This window comes from Schistocerca americana, chromosome 2 (assembly GCF_021461395.2).
Source record: "Schistocerca americana isolate TAMUIC-IGC-003095 chromosome 2, iqSchAmer2.1, whole genome shotgun sequence".
Taxonomy (NCBI): Eukaryota; Metazoa; Arthropoda; class Insecta; order Orthoptera; family Acrididae; genus Schistocerca; species Schistocerca americana.
The window spans coordinates 257,077,741-257,094,478 of record NC_060120.1 but is presented as its reverse complement, the minus strand read 5'-3'; the positions used below and the strand labels follow the sequence as shown (position 1 = coordinate 257,094,478).

At 38.6% G+C, this 16,738-nt stretch overlaps 1 protein-coding gene across 1 annotated transcript in view; it reads right to left on the bottom strand.

The window, feature by feature from the left end:
* The window catches only part of LOC124595722 (ryanodine receptor), a 690,379-nt gene that overhangs the window by 190,785 nt on the left and 482,856 nt on the right, over positions 1–16,738 (bottom strand). The window contains exons 61-63 of the mRNA XM_047134588.1: positions 16,421–16,544; positions 13,042–13,246; positions 4,029–4,147 (exon numbers count right to left, since the gene is read on the bottom strand). Of these exons, the coding sequence (XP_046990544.1) occupies positions 4,029–4,147; positions 13,042–13,246; positions 16,421–16,544 (448 nt within the window). The remainder of the gene's footprint in view (positions 1–4,028; positions 4,148–13,041; positions 13,247–16,420; positions 16,545–16,738) is intronic.

Genomic DNA, 16,738 nt, shown 5'->3' with positions numbered 1-16,738 from the left:
TGCATCACATCTACAATTGCAAGCACCACCATTTACACCCACACAACCTGACATATGGTTTGCGATCTTTGAGAATATTTTCACATGACAGTGGATCACAGAAGACCACAGACAATTTATGCTGGCTATTGATAATTTGGACCAGAGAGCAGTGATGACAGTTTTTGATGTAATTTTACACCCACCTCGCCAACAAGCATATGCCGTGCTGAAGACTTCGCTAATCACTCACTGCATGAAGTTATCTGTGCAGACACTTTCACAAGTTCTTTACCAGGAGCAACATTGGGACAGAAATTCGTTGGAATTTTGGAGGCATTTGTGGATCATGGTAGATATTAGCAAAATATCTAACAAGATGCTGCTACAAATCTAGCAACAACAGCTTCTGCCTGAAGTGCAGTTGACATTAATAGTGTATGAGGGACAACTGTTGGATAAGCTACTGCAAGTAGCTGATAGGCCATATGCCACACTGGAGGTGGCTGCCACGGCATCTGTAGCAGTGACCACTAACAGAGTCACAGCAGAAGGTGACAAACATGCACCTGAGTTCTTGGAGGAGCCAATGCTGAACTGTGCTGCCACTGCCTATCAACAATCACAGAACATCGCTGAAGAACTCCAGACCATAGTTGGAAAGATTACCGTGCAGTTACAGAGCTTAGAGTTACAGATGGCATACATCCAACTGACAGCTGTTACACCCCAGTCAAGGTCAAGCTAAAGCCAACAATATCTGCTGGTACCACAGATGGTTCGACAATTGAGCTATCCCATCTGCGCCACTGAATATTGTGGCACCACTGAATATTGTGGTAGACACCCACCAGACTGTGACTGGAGCAGCACTACACCAAAAGTTAATGAGTTTTTGTTCAAAGCAGCTACAGCACAGACAGAGAAAATCGAGTGAATACAATAGAGAGTTGTTAGTGATATACGAGAGTATGAGGCACTTTTTCCCTTACACTGAAGCCCAGCCAGATACAATTTTCACAAACCATAAGCCTATCACATCGGCCTTCCACAACATCAGCGATAAATGTTCGCCATGGCAGTTCTGGGACATAGAGCCTGTCAGTCTGTTCACCAAGGACTTATGGCATACTAGAGACGCAGAGAACATAGTTGCTGACTATCTTCCACAAATCTGCATTCTAATCAGCATCTTAAATTATGATGGACTTGCCACAGCACAAGAGTCGGATCAAGAGCTACAGGACTTACTGACAGATAGGCCCACAAAATTAAGACTGGAGCAAACAGATGTTCCAGGAAGCAAGGTCAAGATACGATGTGACATCTAATGACAGAGGCCACGGCCCTACATTATACAGCGATTCCAAGATGTGGCATTTGATAGCATCCTTAACCTAGAGCACCCAGGGGCAAATGTCACTACCAATTTGCTAACTGACAGATTCATGTGGCCAACAGTCAAAATGGATGCCAGGAACTAGTCTCACTAATGCCTTCAATGCCAGCATTGCAAAGTACGATGACATGTCAAAGCACAAGTCAGAACTTTTGCAGGATCACTGGCAAGTTTCAGTAATGTACGCCTTGACTTACTGTGTCCACTTCCATCATCAGAGCATTATAGATACTTGCTCATGGCAGCAGACATGTGCACAACATGGGAAGAGCCATAACAGTCACAGACGTAGTAGACAAGACATTATCAAACTTGTTCGTTGCACACTGGTTAGCATGCTTCAGATACCCGCTTCATATTATGGTAGATCAGGGACGAAAATAGGAATCTAATCCGTTCAATGAACTAGCTGAACTGTGTGGGTTCGAGTGCCATCATACAACCAGTTATCGTCTGGGGAGTATGGAATGGTAGAAATGTCACACAGAATGTGAAAGCAGCCCATATGTCATGAAGAGAGTTGGACGGAGGCACTAATGCTACTACTCTGAGGTATATGGAGGGCATATAAGGCATGTATAGGTAATATATCATATACAGGTAATATATCAATGAATATAATCAGTCATTGAAAACATAACTGGATTGACATAAAATCTACTCGCCAAACAGTGGCAGGAGAAAACACATGTAAAAGTTAAGGAGATGTGCAAGCTTTTGGAGACAGTGGCTCCTTCTTCTGGTGGAAGGGTTGAAGGGGAAGGAAGAAGGGTGAAGGAAAAGGACTGGTGAGGTTTAGAAAGTGGGGAAGGTTACGGAAAATGTTGCGCACAACTCTGGTTCAGAGGAGACTTACGGAACAGGGTGAGAAGGAAAGGCTGACTGTGGGGAATGCATCAGATCAGAAAAGACGTAGGGGCAAGATGTTGGTTAACATAGGTGGTACAGATAAATAAACAAGCAAACTAGCTCTAAAGGTTGAAAACAGAAGACATTTTGACCAAGATAGGTGACAACAAAGACTGACAAGGATATTACATAAGAAGGAATGCTGGCCAGAAAAGTTAATACATCAATGAAAATAATCAATTCTTAAAAATATAATTGGAAAGACAAAAAAAATCCACTTACCAAGCAGCAGCAGGGAAAAACATATAAGAGTTAACAATATGGGCTAGCTTTTGGAGCCTTCTCATGCCATCCAATAAGTCTCCCCTGACCCAAGGTTCTGGATGACTTTTCCGTAGTTCTCCCCATTTCCTAAACCTCGCTAGTCCTTTTCATTCATCCCATTCAACCTTTCCAGCAGAAGAAGGAGCCACTGACACCAAAAGCTTGCACATTTCATTAACTTTCCTGCCACCTCCTGGTGAGTAGATTTTTAATCAATCCAATTATATTAAACTCTATGCAGGGGCTGACATGGTCCCCAACAATAGATACATACTTGTGGTGATCCATTGTGCCATCAAGAATCGAGAGATAACCCAGGGAGTGCCACTTCCTCCAGCCTGAACCCTTCCGGTGATTGGTGCAAGGTGTTTACTTTCATACATTTCACATTGTACATGCCAATGGCCATCTGTCCAATGGAGCATAAAATGTGATTCATTTGAAAAGGCCCCCTGTCACAACTAAGAGGACATCCAGTTGTGGTACTGGCATGCAGATTCTAGCCCCTGATGCCCACGAAGAGCAGGCAACATGGGAACGTGAACCAAGTGCCTGCTGTGAAGGCCCATAAGCAGCAATGTTTGCAGAATATCTGTTATGGAGACCCTGTCAATAGCCCCTTAGTTCATCTCAAAAGTCACTTGCTCAACAGTGGCATGTCTATTCACCCATACACAACTCTGCAGCTGTCGTTCGCCCCTGTCGTCTATGGCCTGTGGTGCACCACAGTTGCCTTGGTGCAGTTTTGGATAGCGTCATTTTGCCATGCACCGAATAATTAAACACTGGTGGCATGCAAACAATTGCAAAGTTAGCAATTTTGGAAATGCTTGCACCCTTGGCACAAAAGCCAATGATTATGCCATTTAGGGTGTCAGATAAATTGCTCTGTTTCGCATTATAACAATGACTGTACTGTTTTCCACATGCCCCCCCCCCCTCCCCCATCCCCTGCTCCTCTCCCTGACTCGCCATATTCACCCTCCACTGCTGTTGCTGCCATCTGCTGTCTATGAGTAGTTACTGATTGCAAGATGACGTGGAATATAGGCAGTGGTCACATTAATGTGACAGGACCGTGTATGTGTGCATATGTGTGTGCCCATGTTTTTCTCCATCTGATGAACTACTTTGTCCAGGGGCTAAATGTCCACTACTAAAATTGCCTGTTTGCTGTTCAATGACTCATATACGTAATGAGTACCAATCTTTCCTCATTTTCATTTTGTTCTTGCAAATCATCCATTGCTCAGGTTTTTTTAATTGTTTCTTCAATCTTTTGTTCAATTCAAACTTTCTGCATCATAACATATGTCATGAATATGATCTGTAAAATAAAGAACTAACTAAATAAAGTTACACATTAGCTACTTCACATCAAGGTTAATGGAAAAAAAAAATGTAAAGTGAAAGCCACTGGGCCATGGGCAAGACAATATTCTGAATTTTCAACTAAGACTAAAGAAGAAATACGTACCTTGCTACCATTTCCTTTTCTTTAAGTGATGCTGCCCCTACATTGTTAGTGGCTGTTGCTACAGCGATGAAGTAATTTCTGTGGGTGCTGAAATACTTTTCCATTAGAGGAAGTACAACCTGCAACAAATAAGTGTGTTGTAGTAGAAGTATAATGCATTGTCTACGAATCATAGTTTATATTTAATCACACTGTGTTCTGCATATCCCAACACAAAAAAGAAGCTTATGGGATGTGCAACAAGTCAATAAATACATTAGTAGTGTCTGTAAATAGCTGTTATGACTGATAAATATTCCAATCACCCCCCCCCCCCCCAAAAACCAGCTGTAAAAGAATAGTTCCCCCCCCCCCCCCCCCCCCCACCACCACCACCACCACCACCATCAAAATCACCCTGGATTGGAACAACTTAAACACATCCTTTGCCTTGACTTCTACCACTTATCCCTTACCAAGAACTAAGGAACATCCTACCCACAATACTTCCCACCTTTTCAAACTTGTATACTACTGCCCACTAAATCTATAAAATATTCTGGTCTATTCTTTTGCTACGTGGATCATTGTTGTTGTTGTGGTCTTCAGCCTAGAGTCTGGTTTGATGCAGCTCTCCATGCTTCCCTATCCTGTGCAAGCTTCTTCATCTCCCAGTACCTACTGCAACCTACATCCTTCTGAATCTGCTTAGTGTATCCATCTCTTGGTCTCCCTCTACGATTTTTACCATCCATGCTGACCTCCAACACTAAATTGGCGATCCCTTGATGCTTCAGAACATGTCCTACCAACCAATCCCTTCTTCTAGTCAAGGTGTGCCACAAATTTCTCTTCTCCCTAATTCTATTCAATACCTCCTCATTAGTTATGTGATCTACCCATCTAATCTTCAGCATTCTTCTGTAGCACCACATTTCGAAAGCTTCTATTCTCTTCTTGTCCAAACTATTTATTGTACACGTTTCACTTCCATACATGGCTACACTCCATCAAATACTTTCTGAAACAACTTCCTGACACTTAAATCTATACTCGATGTTAACAAATTTCTCTTCTTCACAAATGCTTTCCTTGCCATTGCCAGTCTACATTTTATATCCTCTCTACTTTGATCATCATCAGTTAGTTTGCTCCCCAAATAGCAAAACTCCTTTACTACTTTAAGCATCTCATTTCCTAATCTAATACCCTCAGCATCACTCGATTTAATTCGAACATGGATCGTGTAGTTGTGGAAACGAATTGAACTGTTTTTTTACTCGATCCTGTAGGATTACATAGCATGTAGTAAGTGTACCTGCAATCAGAACACATAAAAAACAGAAAATATTTATGATCAATTATTTCCTAACCATTTGGTTTACATTGTAAAATCACTGATTATACGTAACAATATATAAGATCATGTGGGGTATCAGACAGAATATATAACTGGACTGAGGATTTCTTGGTAGGTAGGATGCAGCACGTAATCTTGAATGGTGAGTCATGAACACAAGTAGAAGAAACTTCCAGTGCATCACAGGGAAGTGTGTTGGGTCCCTTGCTGTTCATATTGTATATTAATGATCAGACTATTTGTAGATGATGCAGCTGTTGAGGTATGTAAATCTTTTTTTTTTTAATTACTTGGTGTTGATTACGTGTTCTGGGATATGTAGTAATGTTTATATTAAAAAAAAGGATCAACAAAAGGTTATGGGTCCAGATACAGGTGTGAAAGTAAGGTTTTATGAATGTTAAAATCAAAGTCAGGCGCGGAAAATCAGAGCCAGATTGGAAGTTATGTGTGTGCCGATCATTCATTTTTTGCCGATTGATCATTTGTGTGTGCAGACTGCCAATATTTTTTTTCTTATTCAAAGCTAAAAATGAGTGGTACAGCCCCATCTGGACTTCCATAGCTTGGGCGTGAAAATTATTCGAGGTAGAAACTTACCATGAATGTGTATCTGGTCCATGACAAACTGTAGGATGTTGCTGAAAACCCTCCTTCAGATCCGACAAGACTGTACAATTCTAAAAGGCACATTCCCAGATTATACCTTTCATGGACAAGATGAATTATTCTCATATAAGGCACACAAATATGGCAGCACAAGCCTGGACAACATTGGAAAAAGCATTTGGAGACTCAAGACTCACATGTAGAGTCGGTTTGTTTAGATCATCAATCACAACCAAATTATGCAACCTATGTCCTTCTGAATCTGCTTACTGTATTCAGCTCCTGGTCTCTCTACGATTTTTACCCCGACGCTTTCCTCCAGTAATAACTGATGATCCCTTGATGTCTCAGAATGTGTCCTACCAACTGATCCCTTCTTCTAGCTAGGCAGTGCCACAAATTTCTTTTCTCCCCAATTCTGTTCAGTACCTCCTCATTAGCTGCATCATCTAACCATCTAATCTTCAGCATTCTTCTGTAGCACCACATCTCCTATTGTCTAAACTGTTTATCATCCATGTTTCACTTTCATGCATGGCCACACTCCATTCAAATACTTTCATAAAAAAACTTCCTAACAATTGATGAAAGGAGAAAATACAAAAATGCAGTAAGTGAAGTAGGCAAAAAGGAATACAAACGTCTCAAAAATGAGATCCACAGGAAGTGCAAAATGGCTAAGCAGGGATGGCTAGAGGACAAATGTAAGGATGTAGAGGCTTATCTCTCAAGGGGTAAGATAGATACTGCCTACAGGAAAATTAAAGAGGCCTTTGGAGAAAAGAGAACCACTTGTATTAATATCAAGAGCTTAGATGGAAACCCAGTTCCAAGCAAAGAAGGGAAAGCAGAAAGTTGGAAGGAGTATATAGAGGGTCTATACAGGGGAGATGTACTTGAGGACAAAATTATGAAAATGGAAGAGGAGGTAGATGAAGATGAAATGGGAGATATGATACTGTGTGAAGAGTTGACAGAGCACTGAAAGACCTAAGTCGAAACAAGACCCTGGGAGTAGACAACATTCCATTAGAACTACTGACAGCCTTGGGAGAGCCAATCGTGACAAAACTCTACCATCTGGTAAGCAAGATGTATGAGACAGGCGAAATTGCCTCAGACTTCAAGAAGAATATAATAGTTCCAATCCCAAAGAAAGCAGGTGTTGAGAGATGTGAAAATTACCGAACTATCAGTTTAATAAGTCACAGCTGCAAAATACTAACGCAAATTCTTTACAGACGAATGGAAAAACTGGTAGAAGCCGACCTTGGGGAAGATCAGTTTGGATTCCGTAGAAATGTTGGAACACGTGAGGCAATACTGACCCTACGAGTTATGTTAGAGGAAAGATTAAGGAAAGGCAAACCTATGTTTCTAGCATTTGTAGACTTAGAGAAAGCTTTTGACAATGTTGACTGGAATACTCCCTTTCAAATTCTGAAGGTGGCAGGGGTAAGATACAGGGAGCAAAAGGCTATTTACAATTTGTACAGAAAGCAGATGGCAGTTGTAAGAGTCGAGGGACATGAAAGGGAAGCAGTGGTTGGGAAGGGAGTGAGACAGGGTTGTAGCCTCTCCCCGAGATTATTCAATCTGTATATTGAGCAAGCAGTAAAGGAAACAAAAGAAAATTTTGGAGTAGGTATTAAAATCCATGGAGAAGAAATAAAAACCTTGAGGGTCGCTGATGACATTGTAGTTCTGTCAGAGACAGCAAAGGACTTGGGAGAGCAGTTGAATGGAATGGACAGTGTCTTGAAAGGAGGGTATAAGATGAACATCAACAAAAGCAAAACAAGGATAATGGAATGTAGTCGTATTAAGTCAGGTGATGCTGAGGGAATTAGATTAGGAAATGAGACACTTAAAGTAGTAAAGGAGTTTTGCTGCTTGGGGAGCAAAATAACTGATGATGGTCGAAGTACAGAGGATATAAAATGTAGACTGGCAATGGCAAGGAAAGCGTTTCTGAAGAAGGGAAATTTGTTAACATCGAGTATAGATTTACGGGTCAGGTAGTCGTTTCTGAAAGTATTTGTATGGAGTGTAGCCATGTATGGAAGCGAAACATGGATGATAAATAGTTTAGAGAAGAAGAGAATAGAAGCTTTTGAAGTGTGGTGCTACAGAAGAATGCTGGAGATTAGATGGGCAGATCACATAACTAATGAAGAGGTATTGAATAGAATTGGGGAGAAGAGGAGTTTGTGGCACAACTTGACCAGAAGAAGGGATCGGTTGGTAGGACATGTTCTGAGGCTTCAAGGGATCACCAATTTAGCACTGGAGGGCAGCGTGGAGGGTAAAAATCGTAGAGGGAGAACAAGAGATGAATACACTAAGCAGATTCAGAAGGATGTAGGCTGCAGTAGGTACTGGGAGATGAAGAAGCTTGCACAGGATAGAGTGGCATGGAGAGCTACATCAAACCAGTCTCAGGACTGAAGACCACAACAACAACAACAATTAAATCTATTCTGGATGTTAAAAAATTTCTCTTCTTTGGAAACACTTTTCCTGCCATTGCCAGTCTACATTTTATGCCCTCTATACTTCAGCCATCATCAATTATTTTGCTGCCCAAATAGCAAAACTCATCTAATACTTTGTGTGTCTCATTTCCTAATCTAACTGCCTCAGTATCACCTCATTTAATTCAACTACATTCCATTACCCCAATTCTGCTTTTGTTGGTGTTTATCTTATATCCTTTTTTCAAGACACAGTCCATTCTGCTCAACTGTTCTCTCAAGTTCTTTGCTGTCTCTGATACTATTACAACGTCATCGGCAAACCTCAAAGTTTTTATTTCCTCTCCCTGAACTTTAATTCATACTCCAAATTTTTCTTTTGTTTGCTTTACTGCTTGCTCAATACATAGATTGAATAATAGCAAGGATAGTTTCTGTACAAATTGTAAATAGCCTTTTGCTCCCTGTACTTTAACCCTGCCACAATTAGAATTTGAAAGAGAGTATTCCAGTCAATATTGTCAAGTTTTCTCTATGTTTACAAGTGCTATAAATGTAGGTTTGCCTTTCCTTGACCTATCTTCTATGAGAAGTCATAGGGTCAGTACTGTCTCGTGTGTTACTACATTTCTCCAGAATTGAAACTCATCTTCCCTGAGGTGAACTTCAACCAGTTTTTCCATTCTTCCGCAAAGAATTCATGTTAGTATTTTGCAACTGCGACTTATTACACTGATAGTTTGGTAATTTTTACACGTGTCAGCACATGCTTTCTTTGGAATTGGAATTATTATTATATAATAATAATAATAATAATAATAATAACACAACACAGCCATCACTGGCATCAAGGCAGAACCAGCTCCCATCAGAAAACACAACAGACCGCACCCTGCCCTCCAGTAAGTTCTCACTCGACACTACTGAGGTTGCAAATGGTGGTAGTTAGGCATCAGTGGAATGCACACTACAGGACATCTGGCTTGGAACTGTTCTTGAAGTAACTGATTTGTAACAGTTTGTTGTGCAACTGTGGTGCCTACTGCTGGCCAAACTGCTGTTACAGATGCAGTATTATGCGCCAGAGCCATACACCAAACACGATGGACTTCCTTCTCAGTAGTGTCACGTGGCACTACTGGAGTCTGGTCTTCTTGCAACTGCACATTCCCATGACCACCACTGCTGGAATCATGTACAGTGGCTACATTCCTGTTGAGTCTTTCTGCAATATCACAGAAAGAACTTACAGCTCCTCACAGCCCTATTACATGACCTTATTTATTTATTTACATTTTCTTTGCATGGAGCCATTGTAATGATGGCTTTTGCAAATGTCAGACTTAATACTATGGTTATATTTACACTTATGAAGTACACTATATTCTGTAGCTGTTGCTTCTTATGTCTATTTTTTACTTTTATCACTTTACAACTGATATGCTAGTGCCTCATGTTACAATCACTATCTTAAAATTCGTTGAAAGAATATAAACATTTTTCTATTAGAAAAGATTTTAATTTTGTTTTAAAAACATTTCCTGTGTACGTTCTTACAGCGTTTGGTAGCTTGTTATACCAAATCAAACCATTGATATATGGACTTCTATCAGTCATTTTTAACGTTGTTCTGTTACGGAAATAGTTACACTTAGTTCTAGTGTTGTGATCATGTACATCACTGCTCCTGATAGCTTCTGTTGGTTGACTTAGAAAAAGTAAAACTATTTTGAAGATGTACAGAGAATATACTGTCAGATATTTCTGCTGCACAAATACTTCTCGACATGAATCTCTATGTCCCATCCCATGTATATGTCTTATTGCTCTTTTATGTAGTAGTAGTAGCATTCTTTTTAAATGTACATCAGCTGGACAGCCCCATATTTCAATTCCGTAATTGAAAAAGGGGTAAAGTGTTCCATAATATACTAATTTCAGTGCTTGGCTAGGAACTATCTTTGCGAGATGGCTGAAGAGATATATGGCACTACCGACTTTTCCGCATGCGAAATTAATGTGGTATGTCCACCGCAAATTTTCATCAACATACACACCCAGGAATTTATTGTTACCATTTTCTGCTGCAGAGATATTAAACACACTATTCATATTGTTGTGGTGAGAACTTGCCTATTTTAAATGTCAGTAGTTGAGATTTGGTGACATTCACCTTGAGTCCCTGGTCATTGAAGTATATTGTTACTTCTGTTACACCACTAGTAGCAAGAGATTCTAGCTCATTAGATTCACTCCCATAGAATAAGATTGACGTGTCATCTGCATAGCTTACAATGTAGGAGTTAATGGGTTGTGCAATGTTGTTAATATATATAAGGAAGAGAAAGGGTCCAAGTATTGACCTTGTAATACAGGTTCACTGGTGGATTTTATTATCTAGTTTGTATGACAATTTAGTGCTTTGCTTACGATTCAGCAGGTATGTGGTTAGAAGATTTATGGCTTGATCCCCAATACCGTAAGATTTTAGCTTTTTAAGAAGTACCCTATGGTTTACCGCATCAAATGCTCTTGTCATGTCCAAAAATATACCTGCAGTCTACATCTTCTGGTCCAACAGACAGTAAAGTTCATGGATGAACTGTATAACTTCTGTGGTTGTACTTAGCTCTATTCTGAAGCCATGCTGTGAATCTACAAGCAGTTTATGTTTTGTGAAAAAGGCACTTAGCTGAGAAAGGATAATGCTTTCAAATCTTACTAAAAGTGGGAATTAATGATGTTGGTCTATAGTTGGAGACATCTTCCTTACTTCCCTTTTTATACACTGGTTTCACTACACTCATGTTTAGAACCGTTGGATACATGTTTTCTCTAATGCTGCAATTAATCAGGTGAGTAAGAGGTTTAGAGATTTCTTTTAAGCACACTTTAGTATTTAAACTCAGTGAGGTGTTGATAATAGCATCTTTGTCACTTTAAAGGTATTCTTTACTAAATCAACTCATCACGTCCAAGCTCAAAGGTAACTATGCTCACAACCTCTACAGTGTGTATTTAAAGCAGACATGATTTGCATTCTCACAGTGGTGCTACTAGCACCACTCTTATGTGACTGGTGTGAAATTTCAATAGACACCATCTTTCAGAGGTAGAAACATGCCTACTATCTTTCATTTATGTTGCAAAACTTCTTCTTGGCAATTTTTTGCCCCACCATCAATATATTAGAAAAATATACAGCTGCAATTTCAAAAACTTCCTCTGGAAAAAGCATTTCAACATTTAGTGTGTCACAGATAATTCTGAACACTTTATTTATAAAAGTGGAAAAGTGGCTACTTCTCCATGCTTAATTTCAGTCTTGCAGCAATGTGACACTGAGGGTAATTTGGAATCCAGTGTGTCTGACAGTAAGTTAATTCATAATTGCACTAAGAATGTGTGGATGATATTAATAAAAACTGTTCACATTGTTAAGTTCTCCAACAGAGATGTTTCATATGTGTGTGTATTACTGCTGAATAAAGTTGTAATTCATTATAATTGGATGATATTAATAAAACTTCTTATCACTAAGTTCTCCAACACAGAAATTTCATATGAATGTAATATTGTTGAGCAAAGTTGAATTTCATTATAATTGCTGTAGACATTTTTTTTATTTTCCTGTAACAAACAGTTCCTGTATATTTTTGGGGTATGTATCCAGACATGTTATTTTTCAAACTGTCACTAAATTACACAAAAGTGAAAAATTTACATTTTAGGAGAGCAATGAATGCTAACATTCTGGATAACATATAATACTGTTATGTGACCTCAAGTGGAACTCATGTTTATATGGTCCTGAGAGTACAGCAAAACTCTGGAGTTGTGTGGACATGATATTGCTGCTAGATTAATTACATCATTACAATTTTCCTTGCCAGTGGCTGCAAATAGGATACAAATTTCATGTTAAAAGTTTGTATCACCAGAATGGAATTTTTCAAACCATCATTGTACTGCTTGCTCACTTAGTGTACGTCCAACCTTTTCTTTAATGTTAATTACCTACGTGCTGTTGAGATGTGCTTAAGTTCAAATTCATGAATAATATGAAAGTATACATGACTTATTTCAATGTTGCATCAATAAAAATATCTGTGTGCAGTCACTGAACTGATTCCCTTCTACTGTGCAGAGATGAACACTTGCCACTATTCAGTAGAATGGCACAATCTGGCAATGTATGAGCTTTTTAATTTTATGTGAGGAAGGAAGGTATCTGTCACTGGGCTGAGCTTAAACATTGAAATACACGTACTTCACTATTTTAGTTAAAATGTATTTCAACCCAATTAAAAGATAGTTTATGATTAGACACTGAATGTCATTAGAGCAGAAGAACAGAGAATAATAATTATACAGTGAGTAAATGCGACATGCAACAACTGTTATAATAACATGGGTATTCTGATCAATGTATTCATATTTTCAGTTCTGTACATCTGTTGCCACAATTACAAGTGTGATGGAGCAGCTGATGACACTAGAAGGAGGGACAAGAAGCAGTACTGAGGATGGGAAAGGGCCAGGCAGACACAAGTTTTTACTATCAGTCAACCTGAAACAGTAAATGCCATACCTTCGAAAAGAATTTGATGTCTCTTGTTGAAGTTTTGAAACTTGTCCGTCGGCTGAAGGTGCTTGATGGTTTGAACATTTTCATATTAATTGATGCAGTGTCTAGGTACTGTATTAATTTTTCCAACAGACTGTATGCAAATCTCAGCTCTACTGATATGGCACCAGTTGTTTGTTCTGATTCTCCAGCACCAGACCGCGTTGGCCTGCAAAAATTGGCCACAAATAACCTCCACACAGAAATGGATGGAAATATACAACAAAAATGACTCACTTTATGGAACTGTTTTATGACTGACAGAAGGCAAGTTATTCATGAACTTTTACATAGTGACTAAAGCACAAATCACTATGCCATGATCCACAACATTTCACAATTTTTAGGCCTTCAGAGCTTACAAGAATCACTACCTATACTGAATTGATTTGTTTACTAGAAATAAAGAAGATTATTAAGCAGTTTATGAGACTCAATAAATAACAGGAAACTGTAACAAACAGGAATGCAAACTGTCACTGGTATGGACAAGGATGCTATTTATCACTGATATTACTAAATATTTACCTGAAAGAAACAGCAAAAAAACTGAATTCAGAAGAAAGGAGGGGTATAAATATTTGGAAGGAAAAGCACATGTAAGGGAAGGTGGGGTAAATTGCCCAGGAAGGGAAAAATGACCACTGCATATTTTTTGCCCTGTCAGGAAGGGCCAAACTAGTCCTAATATACACCATCATTTTTTCAGTGAGTTTGACAGAGGAAGCTTGTTCTGTTATTCTTTAGCAAAAACTTTTCTGATTCTCAGTCACGTGAAATAAAGTACGTAATTTATATTATTCTTGTTATCTCACTTATATGTAAAGTAATACTTTTTTACAATATCAATGCTTAACAGCATATTTTGGCCTATATACATACTTCTTTGTTATTTCTTTCAATTTCATACTTCCATCTGTAAACCAATAATGCTGACTTGGTGTCCAATCATGAAAACAGGCTATACTACTTGCTGGGGAAAGTGACCAAGGTGTCTACCCTAATAAGAGTTCATTACTTCCAAACATTACACATAACATTGCTGATCATACAGACTTCTAAACTCTTTAAATATACAAAGCTACCACCCACCAATGGGAAGTCCAGGATGGAATAACAACAATATGAAAAGAATCACAACACCACATAGAGGCAACATTGAGTTGCAGACATGCACAGTGAAAAGACTGCTACACATTTAAGCTTCTGGGCAAAAAGTCCTTCTTCCAAAATAGAAAACACACAAACATTCGCACAAGCACAACTCACACACACATTGCTACAGTCTCTGACTGTTGGAGCTGGTGGGGGAAAAAAAAACTTTTCATCCAAAAGCTTAAATAATGCATTGCACTGTTTTCACTGTGCCTGTCAGTGGCTCAATGCCTCCATGGTGAGTAACAAAGCTATCATCTGTCATTCATCCCTTTGTGATGGTTTTGAATTAATTAACTTTTGTTATTTAAAACTGTCTCTGTTCTGTTTTACTTGGTATAATACAAAAATCTGATTGAAAATGGGCTGCTAGAGCTACTTGGTATAGTCACAGATACTAGGACATCAAGAAGTCTAGAAAATGCGTCTGGAAATCAGAACAACAAACATGTGGTCCTGCTGCAATGGCACTGGTCACATTGCCCACTCAGGTAGAGATAGGCAGCCACTATGTAACTGTTCAAAAACGCCTGTAGTTCCTATAATTTATTTCCTTTGTCACTTAAAGATATTTGTTGTGATACCTTATAATATGTAGTTTCAAAACATGTAAGTGGCAAGCTTCCCTCAATAACAATGGTTTGGTGAAAATTCAGTTTCTCTCAGAATAGCCACCTTAGCTCATCTTCCCTTATATGATTTACTGATGATGTAGTTTAATGTAAATGGATAGATAAAAAATCTACTCACCAAGTAGCAGCAGGAGAACACACATATAAAAAAGGTATTATATACGCAAGCTTTTGGAGCCAGTGGATCCTTCTTCTAGCAGAAGGGTTGAAGGAGAAGGATAAGGACTGGAGAGATTTAGGAAAAGGGGTAGAGTTCGGAAAAGTCACCGAGAACCCTGACTCAAAGGAGACTTGCTGGACGGTATGAAATGGAAAGATTCCTTCTCCCTTCAACCCTTCTGCCAGAAGAAGGAGCAACCAGCTCCAAAAGTTTGCATATGTAATACCTTTTTTATGTGTGTGTTCTCCTGCTGATGTTTTGTGAGCAGATTTTTTTTTATCTATCCTATTACATTATATTTTCGAAAATTGCTTATTTTTTATGTTATAGTTTACTAGATGAAGATGAGAAGAAAGTCAATATCTGTTTGAAGGAATTGAAGAAAAGTTGTAAACAACATAGTTCACAGATAAATGCCCGAAAGATGAATACAGTAGTGAATGCCTGGGGGAAAATGTAAGACAAAAGTGAAACACTGGAGAACAATGGTAAAGCAAGAAGTCAGTTTTTAATTGTTTGGGAGTAAAATAAACAGTGAGATGAGACAAAAAAAGAAATGATAACATGAATAGCAAATAAAAAAAGAAAATATTGTGTGTGTCCTAGCACAGTTAGCTATATGGTCAGTATGGAATATAGCCTTATATGACATTGAAACATAGACACTGTCAATGTACAAAGAACAATGTTAAGAAGTCTTCAATATGCAGTGCTAGAGAAAGATAGGAGTGAGCTGGAAAGAGAAAATAAAAACTTAGAAGATATTAAAAATAGGGGATAAAGAAAGACAGTTACTAATAACAATCAAGAGCAGAAAAAATAATCGATGGTGGTATTTTATGAAATCAGGCTGCATAAAAAAAGGATGGTTTAGAAAGAACTGTGAAAGAACAGAAGTTCACAGGATGGAGAAGATACCAGGTAATAGGTGACATTAGAATAAATTTATTATACTACAAAACTGAAAAGATGAAATACAAAAAAAAATGGAAATTGCTTACGTCATCGTTTTGTGCCAATGATGGAATGCTGGAAGATGAACGTGCGACAATGAGGATGTGAACTGGAAGGATACTATTACAGTATTCTATAACTGCATTAAGCTTGCAACAGTGTGTATCACAAGTCACTAAGATAAGCCATAACACAGAAAACGAGTCAGCTACAACAAGCCTCTGTGCTACTGTGTGCACCTGAATTCTACTGGCTGATATATACAAATCAATCTCAAGATATTGTCCTGACCTTACTATACTTTGTCTTACTGTGGCTGGAAGTGAGGAGGGATAGGACACATAATGGAATAAAATATAACCATTTTCTCCAAGATAAATTTGAAATGTGCACAAAGATAAACGCAAAACAGTTTATAATTTTATTGAAATTACAGACATACCTGTGTAGTTTATAGCCCTGGTATTGCAGATACTTCAAGAATTCCTGTGATCGTTCCCTGTCCTTTCGCTTTTCCTTATCTGTCAGCAGATCATAAGGTACTAACTGTGGATGAATGCCACCACCTGTTTCAAAGTAAGACATTCTATGTTTAACATTTGTCAGAACCAAAACTTTACCATCCTCTCATGCAAAATAAACTGTGGAACTAGTGTGGCACTAGTAAGCATTTAAATGAATCATTTTCTACTTATGACAGTACAGGTTTGTATTTTACACTCGCAAATATGGCATTATACAATAAGTATAAGGGATCATT